This window comes from Sinocyclocheilus grahami, unplaced genomic scaffold, assembly GCF_001515645.1.
Source record: "Sinocyclocheilus grahami isolate Dianchi unplaced genomic scaffold, SAMN03320097.WGS_v1.1 scaffold28.1, whole genome shotgun sequence".
NCBI lineage: Eukaryota > Metazoa > Chordata > Actinopteri > Cypriniformes > Cyprinidae > Sinocyclocheilus > Sinocyclocheilus grahami.
In genome coordinates this window covers 116118-133740 of record NW_015505207.1, presented here as the reverse complement: position 1 = coordinate 133740, position 17623 = coordinate 116118, and the positions used below count along the sequence as shown (strand labels likewise).

Genomic DNA, 17623 nt, shown 5'->3' with positions numbered 1-17623 from the left:
GGAGGTAATTCTGACTTTGCTATGACAATCTGGCGCTTCTGAATCAGCTACTGTTTTGTTATTAGTTTAAGTATTTGCTATTGACTGTTCAAATGCGGAGTTTTGCGCATCGTGTGTGTGTGAGAGAGAGAGAGAGAGAGAGAGAGAGACAGGGTCACATCACAGTAGAGTCAGCTGTCTTAACCATGTCTTGTGTACAGCAAACACATACCAGCTTCATCACTGTATCTGTCACGCGACTCTGTTCCCCTTTCTTGCTCTGTCTTTACATTTATTTTGAAAGATGAAGCTCACAATTATGGTAAGGGGCGTTACATTTCCGACCAGTGCTTGTGGTGTTCGGCCAATCACAATGCACTGGGTCAGCTGGACAATCAGAGCAGACTGAGCTTGTCGGAAGGAGGGACTTTGTAGAAAGCTTGAAAGTTCCCATTCGTTGTAACTGCAACCAGCACATTATTAAAAATTTCTCCTTTTTTCTTCAGTGGAATACAAAGTCAGGATTGGAATGACATGAGGGTATATAAATGATGACAGAATTATTATATTTGTGAACCTTTGTTTTGAACCTGAATCACACATGTCCTAGTTAATTTAAGTGACTTGTAAAATATAATAGCCTTGTACTTCTTAGTGGTTTTGTTTGCAAATATCAGAGTGCTATTGTGGTGATGAACATGTCAGAGCTGGACTGACAGATCTCACGACGCAACCATACAAGACACACCTGTGAGAATATGAACAGGTTGATCAACATGCCATGTTTTTCCACCCTGGTCACAGGTATGGGCTGAGCCAAAACACTGAAACTACAACAATATAGCATGATTACAGCTTGCACATGACATAAAAACCTGCGAGTGGCAAATTCACACATCTCGGATTTACACATACACAAGCCAACTGTCAGCTTCTGATTCAGCGATAGTGAGAGTTTATGCTTCACTGATGAGGGTGATTCTGCTGTTTTAAAATCAGATTATAGTTTCATTGCGACTCACCTCTGCTCTGCTTCATTTACTGGCTCTTCTCTAACTTTCATTTTTCACTTGATCAAAGGGCATATCTAATTCATGACTTTCATTTAATATTCAATTCATTTTCACAAACAAAACAAGCCGGGAACGACTGTATGATAAATGTTACAAAGCTATTATGTCAATAACCACAACACTTCCCATAAATATATTTAAAATAGCCATTCACATTGACTCATACAATGAATTTAAATAACTGGCTTGGCAATACAAGCCTGTTTTACAAAAGTATGTGGATATGAGAGCAGAGGACAATAAGATCTGCCAAAATCACCATCCAGTGAGCCATAAACAGTGGTTGGACACATTCTGTTGTAGCTAAACCACTGCTATTTTCACATTGGCGAAGGTTCAAGCATATTACCGAACATTGTAAGTTGAGAAAACTAAAACTTACTTGACAGTCACACGTGTGGATAAGTCTTGAAGGTCTCCAGGGTGGAAAAGCTGGGCCTCTTTTAGTCCAAGCTTTGCACAGGCTTTTAAGAAGAGGCTGATGTTGTCCTGTCAACAGAGAATATGTGTCCACCTTGTGAGTTAGACAGCAGTCATATGGGAACTCTTTGGCACACGCAGTCCAGAAATCATTGCATTCAAAGTTCAGTTCAGTGAGCTGAAGCAGTGGGAGGAGATGAAAGAGGGCAGGTGGCAAATAAAAAGTTACACCACAAGAGCAAAGAATGAAGGCAGGGACATCGCTGATTGACCTGTGACAGTACCTGTGAGAGCAGGAGTTTGGCCTTCGGGGCGGTGCAAAAACATGTCAGAGAGTGTCAATGCCACTAGTCCCCTCCCCCGCACATGCACGGCAGTCACACAAACACACACACACACACACACACTCTCCCTTTTCAGTCGCTCTAGACTAACCACAGACACAAACCTACATGTGCACATATAAACTCAAGCATACTCTCCCTTTTCACACCCAGAAACCGCCACTCAAATCTCTCAGCAGAATATTTGAGGAATCTTCAGAGTGGTGGATTATTTTGGAGACCGGGGTTGCCATGAAACACAGGTGACTGAAACGACAAACTATTTCCCCCGAGCAAGTGTTAAAATCGCTTAGTGGGTGGGTAGGGAAATGCCTAAATATAAAGGAAACTTGAGATTGTGTGTGTGCATTCACATACACATCCGGTATGTTGATGAATGCAGACTATCACGGCACTGATGTTGTGTTGTGATGTCATTTCAATTAGATTCGATCAGCCATCTGGATGAGATGTTCAGAGCGTGCAGCCCACCCTTTCCTGATTTCCCGCTTGCTTTAAAATAATCACAGGGTGCTCTGGTCTATATTTAAACAGCAAACATGCTTATTAGCAGATGGCAATGAGGAGCTGCACTTCTGAATCACCTCCTTGCTTAAACTGTTAAATCCAGGTCTCACCCTGACACTGTGTGAGGGTCAAAGTATCTTTTGAAGCACGTTTCATCTGTGTTTAAAGGTAACAAATGCGTGTCTGAAATGCAGTTCACAGAAAATGGATGTCAACAAGATGTCTCTTAGCGTTGTGTTCCTCAAACAAATTCTCGCACTCCAACAGCTTGATCAGTGTCCTTAACCTTTAACCTAGACTTATGCAACATATCTAAGATATGAAAAAATTCCGCTAGTCACCTGTTTACCTGAATGCTAAATGTCTTGGAGCAGGTGGCTAGGAACAAACAGACCTTTACATGGAATTTAAAATGACCTACAATTCCTTAACAGGACATGTAAATCAAACCATTAATAGGTGTTAATAATTTTGCACAGATAGCTTCGGGACAATGACATAATCACTGGCTGGAGTGTGTCAGATACCTCTACCTACAACAATATCACCTTGCCACAGCAGAATACTTCAAATGTATAAAATGTAGGTGTAATTATTAGGTTTCACACAACAAAACAGTTACAGGTTCAATCCCAGCTATATGTGACACTGAATCTATAACTTTTGTGTCCTTGAACAAGGGGCCTAACCAAGGTTGCTACAATTAGCATACTGTACATGGATTTGGGTTAAAATTTCACACTTATAAAAAATGTATAACGTATTACTAAGTATAAATAAATAGACTACATACATTTATATGAACGTTTTAGTGAAAAGGATTTTAGCAAACAAAGATTTGCATACAGTAGTTATTAATAAGTAGAAATTAAAAATCGAGTAAAAAAAATAAATGAGTTAGCAAAAAATAACATCTGAAGATTGCATAGATTTGGGTCAAACCAACTGCATAGTAAAAATTCCTTTAATTCACTTAAGCACATTTTAACATTCATTAGTTAGCATAATCAGAATTCATCTCAAGAACCAAATCATGCAGACATAATTATGCATGAATCAGTGCACATAATCCTGTCAGAAATTCTAATTTAGTGATTAAAGTCCTCTGACAAAACTATCAAGCCGCCTGTCAAACACTGTTTTGCGACTGCTGATTGGTTGATTGATTATGATTTAGGAATTTGGAGGTGTTGTATACCAAACACTCATATGTTATCCAGCAACGTGTTGCACAGGCATCACAGGTGATATTTGCAATCTAATGTATGTTAAAGTACATTTGTGTGAAAAGTGTGTCAGCATAGATTAAGTTCTCATATGAAACATGTTGTTTTCAGTAAACTATTATGGTGAACAGGGAATAATGTGCCAGTTCATTCAAAATTGAACAATCTCACATTATGGGTTTAATAAAAGTAAATAATAAAATATAAATGCTTAAATGCCCACTTTTAAGAGCTAACAAGCCTGGTGGCCTGTGGAAAATTCTATTCAAATAATCAGTTCTGCCAATTCTCCTTTCATAGTGGTGAGACTCGTTGCAAATATATCCATCCAGCTCAATTATGGGGGGTTTATGAAGGGCTACGCTCTAAGGAGTCGTCTCTCTGCTAAACCTCAGGCCAAAGCTCTGCCAGAATGACTTTTCTAATGTGGCCGAACAGTGTGCCACACAAGTGTAGGCTTCTTCTCTTCAAATTGTTAAAAGGAGGATCAGCTATCCAGGGAAACACAAGGGTAAACCACAGCTCCGGGTTTGATGGAACTATGGGAAAGTGATCCAGAGATCAGCCGAAGCCAAACCCTGAGTAGAGTTTAGCAATCCAAAGCCAGAGTCGATTCACAGTCCACAAAACCAGAGATTTCCGCTCTTGCACTAATGAGCCTTGATTTAACAAAATATAAATCCTCTGTATTAGAATGAAACTGTGTCAAACAAAAGCAAAGCAGCCAGAAGGAACAATAATGGCGCTGGTAAGATTTCAGAGCCTGGAATGAGCCTTTCATTCTGTGGAAAAATACCTTTCATCATTCATAAACATAGCTGGATAAGAGCATTGTGTTTTTTTTGCATCTTACGGTTTGCTGGGAGGTCAGAAGCAGCTCTCTTACGGACAAACTTCACAGGCTCAGCAGTATTTAGCAAAACTAAAATATACTCCAAACTATGTGTTTTTCTTTGCATGCCTTTGCTTATCCCTTGCCATGTAAGCCCTCAATTGTGAGTTTAGGCTGTGCTTGGTAGGTTTTGGGGTTGGAAGCATTTTATGGAAATACCACTGTGATGCTGTTGGACATGCAGATGCTTATCTAAGCTTTCCTGGGTCAAGAGTTTTAAAGGGCAATGGGAAATAAATGAGCATATTTTGCATAGATTAGGCCAAAACAGCTTCAATAAAAACAGCTTAATTCAGGCCCATATCCAACTTGTCTATGCTCTTGAATTAAAAAAGTCCTCAAAAAGATTTGTTCTTGAAAGGATTGTTCTTGATGGAAAAAAATCACAATGCTTACTGTTTGGAGGCAAATGATTCCTATTAAATACCAAGTATAAGTAAATGATCAACCCTGTGCAATTCACACTTAACACCCATGTACATGTAAACTGTTTGGTAAATCATTCAAATTTCTTTGTAAGAGTTAAGGTTCTTAGCCAAGGTGAAATACTACAGCACAAATAATATATGCATGTCAAAGTACAAATAATAATAATAAAAAAATAAAAATAAATAAAACTTACCAGGCCAGCAATAGGTGTGGATAATCTGTTTAGCTTCTTGACGACGCCAGGCCTGATCTTGTTGATCAGACTAGAAAGAGAAAAACAGAGCTAAAGTCAACACAAACAATTATTGCCAGTTTATGGCTTCCTTTAATTCGGACCATCTGGCTTCAGTTTACTAAGCCATCTAATGCACTGAAGAAAATACAAACAACTCTCTGTCGAAACAGACATCAGTCAATAGCCTCTGAGTAGGCCAAGTCTAGTTTTTTGTAAAAAACTGATTTGGAGAAATAAACATTAAACATTGAAAATAAAAAGGTGTGCAGCTGATAGCTAACAAGGAGTAATGCGCATGAAATATAATATGTGAGAAACTTGATTTCTGGCTGTTTTGGTTGTGTGTAATAAAGGGAGAGACAGTCATTAACATTTTAATGAATTGTCTCATACAGTGTATCTACTCTCATTTAGTGATGTAAAATAACTTGACTTTCTTTCTTTAACCACAGAAGAAAGTAAGTCATACAGGTTTGGAACAACATAAGGGTGAGTAAATGATGACAGAATTTAAATTTTTAGGTGAACTCTTTAAGCAAATAACATGGCTGCAATTTTTCTAAACAATATGTAGTGCTGGCAATATCAATAATATCCTCCCTGTTTGTGATCTTTAAAACAGTAAAAATGTGTATCCTGCGCAACCACTGAAAAACCTGTTCACAAATCTATGAACTCTTTAAGTTCAAGTCAAAACTTTGCTATGTCGACCCCAGCGGTAGTTTCACAGGAGTCTTTGTTTAGACGTGAGATCCAGAGTGACAGTATCCTCAGGTAATGTGTGCATTTGTCCACTCATGTGGAAATGGCAAAGCTAATAGCGTAGTACAGACTGAAAGAAAGCAGCATGAGAGTGCAGGAGCAGGACGGTGAGATTCTGCACTGGACTGTGGTAATTAGTCTGCTGAGTCACTCGACTGACACCAGCATGTCAGACCGGCCCACGCACTGCCCCAGAACCATCCAGTCAGGTTCAGAAATGTGCTGAAATCCCTGCGCTTGCAGCATGTCACACCCAGTCCACCGAACCCAACGCTCTCTCTACATAAACAGCACAACAGAGCTGCTGTAGAAGAGGCCTGAGTGCTGCCAATCCCTGTGTGCCTGCACTCTGCCCTGCTCAGGTTTCTGAACCCCGCTAGAGTAGCTGGCACTATGGATCACCTCTTCCCAGCTGTCCTTTTAAATGCTCTGCCATCCGTGTTGTTTTCCTCAGCTGGGCTTACTAATGCTTCCTGGGATAGAACAGAGTGTGACTGTGGCAGGCGGGTACAAATTATGTGTTTTAAAAATAGCTGTATGGCATAATGCACATTAAATGACACAGCTTGCAGCATGTCACACCCAGTCCACCGAACCCAACGCTCTCTCTACATAAACAGCACAACAGAGCTGCTGTAGAAGAGGCCTGAGTGCCGCCAATCCCTGTGTGCCTGCACTCTGCCCTGCTCAGGTTTCTGAACCCCGCTAGAGTAGCTGGCACTATGGATCACCTCTTCCCAGCTGTCCTTTTAAATGCTCTGCCATCCGTGTTGTTTTCCTCAGCTGGGCTTACTAATGCTTCCTGGGATAGAACAGAGTGTGACTGTGGCAGCCGGGTACAAATTATGTGTTTTAAAAATAGCTGTATGGCATAATGCACATTAAATGACACACAGCTTAGATGCAAATTCCAAATAAAAAAAGTTCAGGTTAGCTTGCATCACATTTCAGCCAACAGGTAAAATATTGTTACAGAGTATAATAGAAAAGTAGTTAAAAGGATAGGTCGTCCAACATACAGTAAGCTCAATGGAAAAATGTGCCTGTACCTCTACTTTTGCAAATAAAAAAAATTTAAAAATCCTTTTCACACAAATTATGATTACATGGGGCAGATTATCAATTTTCAAGACTTATTTTCATTCAGTTCCTTGTACAACACTATATTATGACCTCAAACACAGTGCATAATTTGCAAACAAATTCACTTTGACATTTAAATCTCCATATGTTTAGCTTTTCTGACATAGTAAACTTGCTCGGTAGCTCCCCTGGTACAGCATTGCATTTGCGATGTGGAGTATGAGTTTAATGAAACACGAGTCATGCTAAAAAGCTCAAAGACTTGTAGAAGTAAGCTAAAAGCTGGTATGGTTGCATCAGCAAATATGTTTTTATCTCACACTTGCTTTTAAAAACACTATCGATTAGTTTTAGGATTGGGTTTGGTGTACATTATTTTCAAAAGCGATATAGCATTAACCTTTTAGTGCCACTCAGCAGACATTTCATTTCTGAAAACAAGATTTCACCTTCACCTGCCTGAGTTGGGTAGTTTAAAAGCCCAAATTAAAAAAATAATGTCCAAATCCATATGATTGTTTTCTTCTACAAAACACAAAGGAAGATATTTTGAAGAATGTTTTAACTGTTTTGTTTATACAATGAAAGTCAATGAGGTCGAAAAATTACAAGAAACTGTAAAAAGTTAGCATTATTGATGTATCGCCATATTAGATTTAGGCATGCATATCCATGAGATGATCGATGTTTTGATTTGATATTGAATTTGAAATTTGAATATTGAAACCCATATTTTTTGCTCTTTACATCATAAAAAGGGATCTTTTTGATCAAAGATACTAGAGTTGTATAGATTACTTTTGTTACATTTATGCACTTTTTGGAGCTCCAACTAACAAAATAAAATGTTGCCAGATTTCACCTTCACCTGCCTGAGTTGGGTAGTTTAAAAGCCCAAAATCAAAAAATAATGTCCAAATCCATATGATTGTTTTCTTCTACAAAACACAAAGGAAGATATTTTGAAGAATGTTTTAACTGTTTTTGTTTATACAATGAAAGTCAATGAGGTCGAAAAATTAAAAGAAACTGTAAAAAGTTAGCATTATTGATGTATCGCCATATTAGATTTAGGCATGCATATCCATGAGATGATCGAGGTTTTGATTTGATATTGAATAAACCCTTATTTTTTGCTCTTTACATCATAAAAAGCGATCTTTTTGATCAAAGATACTAGAGTTGTATAGATTACTTTTGTTACATTTATGCACTTTTTGGAGCTCAAAACTTTGGACCCCATTGACTTCTATAGTATGGACAAAAACAGCCGAAACATTCCTCAAAATACCTTTTTTTTGTTCCACAGAAGAAAGAAATCATACAAGTTTGGAAGAACATGAGGATGAGAAAATGATAACAGAATTTGTATTTTTGGGTTAACTGTCCATTTAAGACTGATTACACTATATAGTGTGCATGAAGCAGTTAAGCAAAAGTTATTATTAAAAGCAATTATAAAAGGTATAGCAGAAATCTTTTCATGCATTAAACAAGAAAACCATAGTAAAAATGAGAGAAGTAAAAACAGCTTTACTTACTCGCACAACAGAAGTCCATTCTCCAGAGAACTCCGGAAATTACTGCTCACAAACTTCTTCTTAGTGACTGCCTGCGAGACGAGGACAAACACAGGAAGCACTAAGAACCAGTAAGTGGGAAGGTTATGTCCAGGGAAAGGAAAGTTGTTCTTCCAAGCTGCAAGTCCAAGAGACTAACACACCAGTACAACAACACGGCCTCTTTCGGAGAATCTTGGGTTATTCAGTAATCAGGGCTTGAGCCCAGCGGCCAAACCACAGAGAACGAGAGCATCTGGAGGAATGTCACAGTTCTACACACAGTTTCATGCCTTTCCAATGATCTCAAGCTACTCCTGCAGGACACAGAGGGCAGCCAGCCCATTGTTTTTGCTCACACACAGGGAAGCATTTATGTTGTGTTTATACCCTCAGACTACACTGTTACAATGTGAGCCCTGTTGCTCCACACCTCATATAACATAATCTATGAGTACAGCCCTTTTTCCGAATACAAATGTTTTCAATTTCCAAGTTTGAACGCCAGTAAAAACAGAGTTGCTCATTTAGCAAGTATGTTTTATAATATGCTACTGGTCTAGAAAACATCACATTTAAGAAAACCTCAGCTAACTACAAGAAAATCAGGCCATAGAGAAATCTTGAGATGTCAATAAAGCATAACCACTTATTAATAACATGAAGTCTGTTGTTTTGAATAGCACACTCTTAAGCTGCTTTTACTTGGCTGTCGCTCAGGAGCATGGCATGTATTCAGAGGGCGTGGAGAGCCTTGCATGTAAAAGGTCACTGGTTATGTTGAGATCAGTATTGACTGTGAGATTTGAACCACAATTGTTCTCTTTTAGAAGTAGAACTTCAAAGGACACTTTCTATGTCTGCTGAACAAAACAAGGACAAAAATAATGTGAGGACAAATACTATGATCCTCGTACTAGATCAAGTTACAAAGCAAATTAAGGTAGATTATCTCAACAGGAATTTTGTATCCCCGTCACACTAATCTAAATCCTTCAAAATCAAGATAACTAATAAGTTCTTCTAAAACAGCCAAAAAAAAAAACATCCATTATGTACTAGAATACATAATATCAAATAATATTAAAGATCAAGTTATTTGGCACAAAATGACAAATGACTTCCTGTACCCTTCATGTAGTTTTATGTAATCATTACAAACCCTCACAGATATGGAGTGTGAAGAGATAAGAGGTTAATCATATGGAGCACATTTACACAGCATGGCGTAGTAAACATCAGAGTTCAATGACATATGAAATCCTGACCCCTGCTGTTCCAGTCATTGTAATGTCCATGATGGCTTTTAGTTTTTAAATAGATCTCTGTAGCATGTGAAGAACAATTTGAGAGCTTGAACAAATCACTTAGAAAACCAATAAACAATTAACTAGCAAACAAACAAACATAAATAAGTAAATAAATAGCATTGCTGCAATCCACTATAATTTAAGGGGTGGGAGATACTATTTAGTACTATTACATTTAAAAGAATATACTATTGTAAAACAAAAATAGATTTATTTGAAATAAGAATGATTTATTTAGCAATAATGCATTAAATATCACAGTTTCTACATAAATAATCATGCAAAAACCAGCTCAACTGTTTTCAATATTGATAATAATAAGAAATGTTTCTTGAGCACTAATTCAGCAAATTGCAAGGATTTATGATGGATCATTTGACACTGAAAAATGCCTACTGAAAATTTAGCTTTACCATCACTGGACTAAATTACATTTTTTAAATATATTAGAATTAGAATATATTAGAAATGTTTAATAATGTTTTACTATATTATTGTTTTAATGTATTTTGATCACATAAATGCAGCCTTTAAAAAAACACATTTAAGATTCCAAAAAGTTAAAAATTAAACCATTTCACATCTACCACCAACAACTCTACCCCCCCAAAAAAGAAGAATTCAATACAAATTATTTGTTCTCTAACCTCACATTGTGATCAGACTGATTTAAATAGCAGGTTTCGATGAAGTAAGACATTATTATTATTCAGCTGCACTTTTGCACATGGCTATTGTTCATTCATGAAGGAGCAGTGAGGCATTCCAAGCTGTTTGGACACACGGAATGCTGCACATCGTTAATTGTGCCAAAGTGCTTTAATCCCTTTGACCAAGTACATGAAGAAATATTGAAAAGGCTCTTGGGTCATTTTAGGCTAAAAAGAAGAACCAGGATAACTGATAGATGTTTTGTTCAAATCTTTTTTCCTTTTCAAGAAAAAAATTCTTTTTTTTTTCAAAAATTTGTACAACTTAAAATTGGATGACACACAATTACCTCAACTTTAATAACCATTCAATGATCATCAGTAAAATGAAGTGAGATAAAACATTTCAGTTATAAATGTATAATAAGTGTACTTTAAACTGCTTTTTAAGTATTTAATATTATTTCACAACAAGAATGACTTAGCCCCATTGCCAACTTTCTACTCTTAGATATACCAAGCAACTTCAGAAGGGTGGCTAATTTTGGGTTTGCCTTTAACAAGCTGAGAACTACCCAGGAGGAAAAACAGGAATGTCTCTGCCCACAGACCGGGTGCCTGGTGCAAGAATGAGCACATGTGACAAACTCCAGATCATTCAGCTGACTAGAACACCCCACATACTCTAACACTCAGACTCCAGCACTGCTCAGTGCGCCCTCACGCCTGACAACCCGTTAGTCATTCAGATCGGACACTAAGCGGCACATCACCTTCCTTTGCAGGGGAGCAATCGGCTTGGGGTCAACCTGCCCTGCCAAGGTCCACCGCCTGTGACAATGCACCAGTGTGCATGTGTGAGAGACTGATGTCACACTGAAAGCATTCAGATTCACCCCTCATGAATTAAGAACAATATTTGTTCAGTTACAGCCAGTGCTTTGGCCCTGCCATCACCCGCAGAGAAGGGAATTCACAAGGATAGAAAAGTCCTAATCATTTGTGCCTTAGACTTAGTGTGTTCCAGAGGGTTTAGTGGAATAAACTGACTAAAGCGTGTGAAAATATTTGCAGGACTACTTGGTTTTGCCACAGTGAGCTTGACGGGAAAAGAAAATAGATCAGTGCTTTAAAGGGATAGTACACTCAAAAATTTAATTCTGCCATAATTTACTTTCCATCGTTCCAAACTTGCATGACTTTCTTTCTTCTGTGGAACAAAAAAAAAAAGAAAAAAAGAAGATATTTTGACAATGTTGGTAACTAAACAGTTTTGGGTCCCACTGACTTCAACTGTATGGACAAAATAATGCAACAGAAGTCCAAAACTGTTTGGCTACCCACATTTTACAGTATATCTTTTGTGTCCCGCAGTAGAATGCAAGTTATTTCGGTTCGTAATGACATGAAGGGAGCATAAAATCATCATTTACATTTTTGGGTGAATTATCCCATGCTTTGCAATGTTATTGGAATAAGATTAAACAATGCATTTTACTGTCCTCACGACATTCAAAAATGTGTTTGTTGATTGTGGAGACAATAATAAATATTAATGTAACTAAAAATATATAAATGATAAAGATAATCATTATTACAGTGTTCAAAGAAACAAATAATCAAAATAAATTGACATTTTGACAATGATATAAAGTGTGACAGGGTAAGCTACTAGAAATGTTACACTAATTGTAACCTTTATTTAGGTTAAATAAATATCCACATAAATACACATTTAATGATCTTTACTGCAAGCAAACACACACACACACACACACAAAAACTACCAATGCAGCCTTTAGCAAAAGTAAATGACAAGAAGCTGAAAAGCAAAAGGCCAGGCTGAACGCATCACAAATATGAGCACTAATGATAATTATCTAAACATTCTTTTAATAATACTTATTACAATTTTGTAGGCTAGCATATGCTGTATTTTTTATTTTGCCAGGTTTTATAAACAGGAATGCAACAGGTCTGTGTATATTCAGCACGAGTTAATGAATCGAATCAGTACTTTTTCATTTTGGTTACCTCATAATTTGGAAGTATCAAGTGTCATTTCCCTGAACTATCTTTATCTAAATGAGAGTAGGTGTGAAAGTTCTTACCTCAATCCATCTCTGTGCTTCTGAGTAAGCAGCCTCACAACACATTGAAGACTGCGGTCGCCACTCCATCACCGGCCTTTAGTGCGCTTCTTGTTGAGGCTGTAAGGAAACAGACGTCTACGCTGCAAAAACGCGAGCAAGACGCGCGTACGGTTAAAACGCGAGCGTTCAGTTCTGCCGCATCGCTTGAATAATTTTAAGACTATTACTGTTTTCTTAGAAAATTAAGTCAGCAGGTAAACCCTTTTCGTATTCGACTACCAGCATCACAACTATCACCGAGTCACAACTTAAACGAGCAAAGACCTTATAAAAGCCGTAAACGACGCAGGGTAAAACTTAAATCTCCGCTTGCTCCTGAGAAACTTTAGAGTTGCGTTGTGTACTTTATACGCCCCCTAGTGCGTCAAGATACACACCTAAACTACTGTCAGGTTACATTACAGGTGCCGAGGGCACAATAAAGCGCATTTGGTGAAAAAAAGCACAAAGTCTGTAGATTTAGTTAAATACGTGTTTACAAGTACTGATGCAGGTCAGATGGTATTCAAGTTGTAAAGTGCATTTAAGCATAGATTGACGACTTTTAAAGCTAAATACAAAGACGGTTTTGATTTAATGTTTTTTAATCACTATCCAATTTAAATACTTCTTTTCTGCTTAATTTATTATTTACATTTTTTCGAGTGTGCAACTACTGTTGTAAATCTGTAAATAAGGGATAGATTTCTGTCAGCTGGTTAATAAAATTATTTATGTGAGAAAACAAAGACCATGCAGTGTCCAGGAACACCGACCCAATCAAACTATCAGCATTTATTTTGCAATAATAACCAGCTGACTGTACATTATCAACTTATTATAAGGTTATTTACCAAATAATTCACTAAAAAAGAAAGAAAGAAGCAAAGTAAGATCACAGCCACAGTAAGCAATGCTTTCCTGATGTTCCCTGGACAACAGTCATTATTCATTCCACTGAATGCTGCAACTGACCAATCAGAATGAAGTATTCAAGAAGAGGCATACTCTAAATAACAGTGTACAAAAAATGTAATATTTATCTTATATATATATATAAAACTGTACTCAATATCTTAAAATCATATAAATCTGAATAGATTATTTTTGTTTACAAATTTAATTTATTTTTTAAAGAACATTGCTGTTTTGAAGGAGAAAAAATTAACGTAAACAAAAGATGCACATTAATCATAGCTTGAGTATTCAGGGAGTGAACTGTTGTCACTCATAATACAGCAATGAGGCCACCATGAGATGAAAACATTTGTTCTTTATTGTTTTAGTTTCATCTGAATTTTTGCTGTATTCTTGAGAAAACAGTATTTAGAAGTAGGGCACCATATGCAATGACACATTGGCACACTTCTGTTAAAAGAGCATTTTTGTGTCAAAATATAAGTCTACATATTCAACAGAACTTTTGTTTTAAATGGATCTTTTCTGGCAGAAAAAAAACACCACCACCATTAGATGAATTAATATTAACATCAAGAAAACAGGGCTCCTGGGGATCACGTGCCATGAACTTCTATAATTTTGGAGAAATTAAACATTATTTCAATCAGAGAGTTGTAAACATTCAGATACAACATTTTGTGCATGTACATGTTTTATTATTAGCTAATTTGATCTTCATTTGCTTTGTCGGTTATGGTCAAAACCTTTAACAAACTTTTCTTATTCAAAGTCAAAATTGAACCTATAAAGGTTTAAAGTATTCAGCACTTCTGAATGATTGGCAGTTTTTTCTCTTGGGTAAAATAAGAACATTTATGCTTTGGAAAGAGCCACCACAGTGAAACGGAGCTCCTGGGGATCACGTGCCATGAACTTCTTGCAGACCTCTGCAGAATCCTGTAGATCAGGCAAAAACAGAATCAAATGTATAAAAACGAAACCAATCCACAACAATAGCTATGTTTACATGCAATTAAATAATCAGATTGATGGCTCAATCTGACTGAAATGCGTTCATGTAAACACCCCAATCGATCCGACTGAGCTCAATCACAATGAAATTTCGATCGGATTGAAAGGGGCAGTATAGACATGTAAACACTTGGTTGGATTGAAAACCGAAACTAGAAAGTACATGCGCAACGACATAAAAATGGTGTAATGCTGTATGATGCATGGAAAGAGCCGTTGTTTTTGTAGAATGAAGTGTCATAATTGACTGTCATGTTATTCTAAAATTCTCCTTCCACTCATTGTCTGTGAAGTGGAGCAGAACAATGTCCCATCAGTCCTCACTTCATACTCTCATCCACAGATGGCTTGTTTTAGCAATGGGAATTTGTGAGTTCACTGCTTGATAAATATAAGCAGCACGGCAAAAATCTTCATGTGATATTTGCCTCCTAATTAGGACCAGAAACAGATAGATTCTAACTCTGCTCTTTAAAACAAAGAAAAGAAGCGGTGGTAGAAGCATAGTATGTGCAAACAGCGGGAAAGTGTATATTGCTGCAGTGTGCACATATCAAAAGATGAAATTCAATGTGACGGTTGTGACATAAACGTGCACATCAACTCAATCACTTTATTTAATGTTCATGTAAACACTACACTCAGATTCCTCAATTAGAATGATTTAATTTCAATTGAAACAAAAGGTGTCCATGAAAACGTAGCTAATGTCTACAAACAAAACAAGTTGCAAATATACATTCTTTGCTAGAGATAATCTATACAGTACATCTATAGCCCATGACTGAGAAAAATCCCACCTCAAGAAATGTGTCCTCTGTGGTTTCCCCATGAACAACTGGAAAAGGTTTGCGTCCATCTGAAACACATGAACATAATATGAACACCAGTAATATCTCCCTTCACAATGTTGCACATAATTACGTATAGGTGTTGACACTGTACATCAAATTTTGAGTGTAGAACTGACAAGCAAATAAAACAATGACGACATTCATCATGTAAAATTAAGTTTACCTACCCAGTTCATATAAATGTCCTTCAACATTTACAAAGGCAATAAAATGCAAATCCACTTTTTCATCTAAACTTGGAGCCTATAAGTGTGAGCAGAGTAAAGTTAGCATGTTAGAATTTTTCTATGACACTTGAACAGCAATAAAAAAGCAGAACGGAGATCCAACACAATGAGAACACTAAAGTTCTCAGAGCCAGAGAAGAGCCAAAGAAGGTCATTAAGAATTAAGAGCACATCTAAGTCCTGTGGAAAGAAGTGAAACCAGATTGGAAAGGTCTTAAAGGTTATACTGTGTAGATGTGACTGCAGCAATAATTCTTATTTTAATTCTAAATCTAATTTCATTCTAAATCTGCAGTCGCCGAGTACACAGTTGATTGAGGAAAAAAAAGTAGGGCAAGACTTTTTGGTATAATTGACGTTTTAATTGGATCGTTGTATTTTTCTGCAATCTCATGCAAGTAACAGGTTGCCGGAGGCGATGTATTATTGTCCCGTCCTCATGTCCATGCACACATCATCAGAGATGTCATTGCGAAGGTGAGAAGTTTTTGCTTTTGATTAAAAACTCTACAAGAGAACATGAAATAATGTGCATGGATAAATCATTTCTAACAAATGTATTTATATTTAAAGTAATTCTATTTTTTTTAAATAAAAATTGTCAAGTTAAAAAAAAATTTGTGACTTAAAAAAAAAAATCTGCATCAGACAAACCAGATATGCAAAATCTGTTGTTAATTTACAGGTCCAGAATTAATTATTAAAAAAATAAGCTGGGCCTCTTTGAATCCATTTGTTTTTTTCTGTTTTTTAAGAAACTGTGAATCAAGAACTAACAGTGCAATATTTTCAACATGGTCCTATTCTCAAAATTCTGCTACTTCAACATTAACAAAACAACACCACATGGAAAGTTCATCAGTGGGATGAAACTTCAAAATGTGTGCAAATACTTGGTACTGTTTTGAATGCTGTGTTAGCAACTACTCTGTATTTAGCAAATACCAACCTCTGTTTGTCCTTCCTGAGCACTTGACTCATGTGTTACTCGGATACTCTGAAATCATAAAAACATCAGTACCATGTATACAAGTTTAGTTCAGTTAATTCCTTCAGAGGCCATTCAGTTGCAACAAAAACATATTTTATCACCTCATCTTTTTCAAGGAAAGCTGCCTTGTCTTCGGGGCTCATCTTTGCAGACTGCAGTAAAAATGCCTGAAGTGGTGAATTGGGCTCTGTAAAAAAAGAATGTCATGAACATACCACAAACAAGTACACTGTGAACTTGATCCAAATTAACTAACTAATATTTTTTAAAACGGGAAAATCACTCCAAAAAAAAAGAAAAAGAAAAAAGATCAACACTGATACTTACCAAACTCCAGATGCCTTTGATTGTTCGCCACAGCATGAATCAGCCCTATTGTACCACAAGCATTGCCGATGGTTTGTTTCATGAAGTACACATCTGAGGACACCACTTGTCCTTGTGCCTTAATTTTTGCCTCCTCCTCCTGTCTAAAGGTTTCATACTACATTGACGAAAAGAATATTACTAAAATGCAATCTACAGTACAGATAACGCACTGTAAAATAATAATAATAATTTACAAGAATGACAAAGATGCTTTATTTATCTGACTTAATATGGTATAAAGAATTTATACTTTTCTTCTTTTTTTTTAAGTTGGTTACATAAAACAAATAATTAGACTAAAAAGAATTAGTCTAATTTAATAAAAAATAAATAAAAATACAACCAAGTACCCCTAGTCTTAACACAGACACTAAGTTTATGCAACTGGCCACAGTTTTGCATTAACTAATACAATTTTTGTCACATCCTGTGTCATGCTAAAAAAAAAAACACATTCACAAGTTTTTGAACTCTTGTTGCCACTAAAACTAATTACATAACCACACAATGATTATAGGTAGATTATCACTTCAAACTAACTGAACAAAACGCTCAAATCATCATAAATATCATTAGAAGTGTTGGTGCTGCAAATTCGGTTATTTCATTTTATTTTGGGTCATGGTAAAGTGAGCAACTCACGATTCTG

At 36.6% G+C, this 17623-nt stretch overlaps 2 protein-coding genes across 14 annotated transcripts in view; both read right to left on the bottom strand.

Moving 5' to 3' along the window:
* lmo7a (LIM domain 7a) overlaps positions 1–12869 on the bottom strand; it is a 50521-nt gene extending 37652 nt beyond the window's left edge. For 2 of the 13 annotated variants that reach the window (XM_016254879.1, XM_016254885.1), the window contains exons 1-4: positions 12581–12869; positions 8492–8562; positions 5064–5133; positions 1435–1541 (exon numbers count right to left, since the gene is read on the bottom strand). In XM_016254879.1, coding sequence (XP_016110365.1) covers positions 1435–1541; positions 5064–5133; positions 8492–8562; positions 12581–12649 — 317 coding nt within the window. In that variant the 5' untranslated portion in view covers positions 12650–12869. Of the gene's footprint in view, positions 1–1434; positions 1542–2400; positions 2419–4600; positions 4622–5063; positions 5134–8491; positions 8563–12580 lie in introns of those variants that run through there. The other 11 variants (XM_016254841.1, XM_016254858.1, XM_016254851.1 and 8 more) reach the window with 10 other exon arrangements.
* Positions 12870–13967: 1098 nt separating this feature from the next.
* LOC107568837 (ubiquitin carboxyl-terminal hydrolase isozyme L3-like) lies at positions 13968–17251 on the bottom strand. Its single transcript, XM_016254829.1, has 6 exons — positions 16933–17251; positions 16707–16792; positions 16564–16611; positions 15555–15630; positions 15334–15392; positions 13968–14458 (listed from the first exon to the last, which is right to left on the bottom strand). The coding sequence occupies exons 1-6, from the start codon at positions 17012–17014 to the stop codon at positions 14375–14377; spliced, it is 435 nt and encodes a 144-aa protein (XP_016110315.1). The 5' UTR covers positions 17015–17251; the 3' UTR covers positions 13968–14374.
* Between the last annotated feature and the right edge of the window lie 372 nt (positions 17252–17623).

What these genes read in the sequence shown, in the direction of transcription:
- LOC107568837 (XM_016254829.1), bottom strand. Translation starts at nt 17,014, where the DNA reads ATGAAACAAACCATCGGCAATGCTTGTGGTACAATAGGGCTGATTCAT. An exon ending in AGGACATTTATATGAACTGG is followed by an intron (nt 15,393 to 15,554) that starts GTAGGTAAACTT and finishes CATGTGTTTCAG; the next exon opens with ATGGACGCAAACCTTTTCCA. An exon ending in CAGAGGACACATTTCTTGAG is followed by an intron (nt 14,459 to 15,333) that starts GTGGGATTTTTC and finishes CCTGATCTACAG; the next exon opens with GATTCTGCAGAGGTCTGCAA.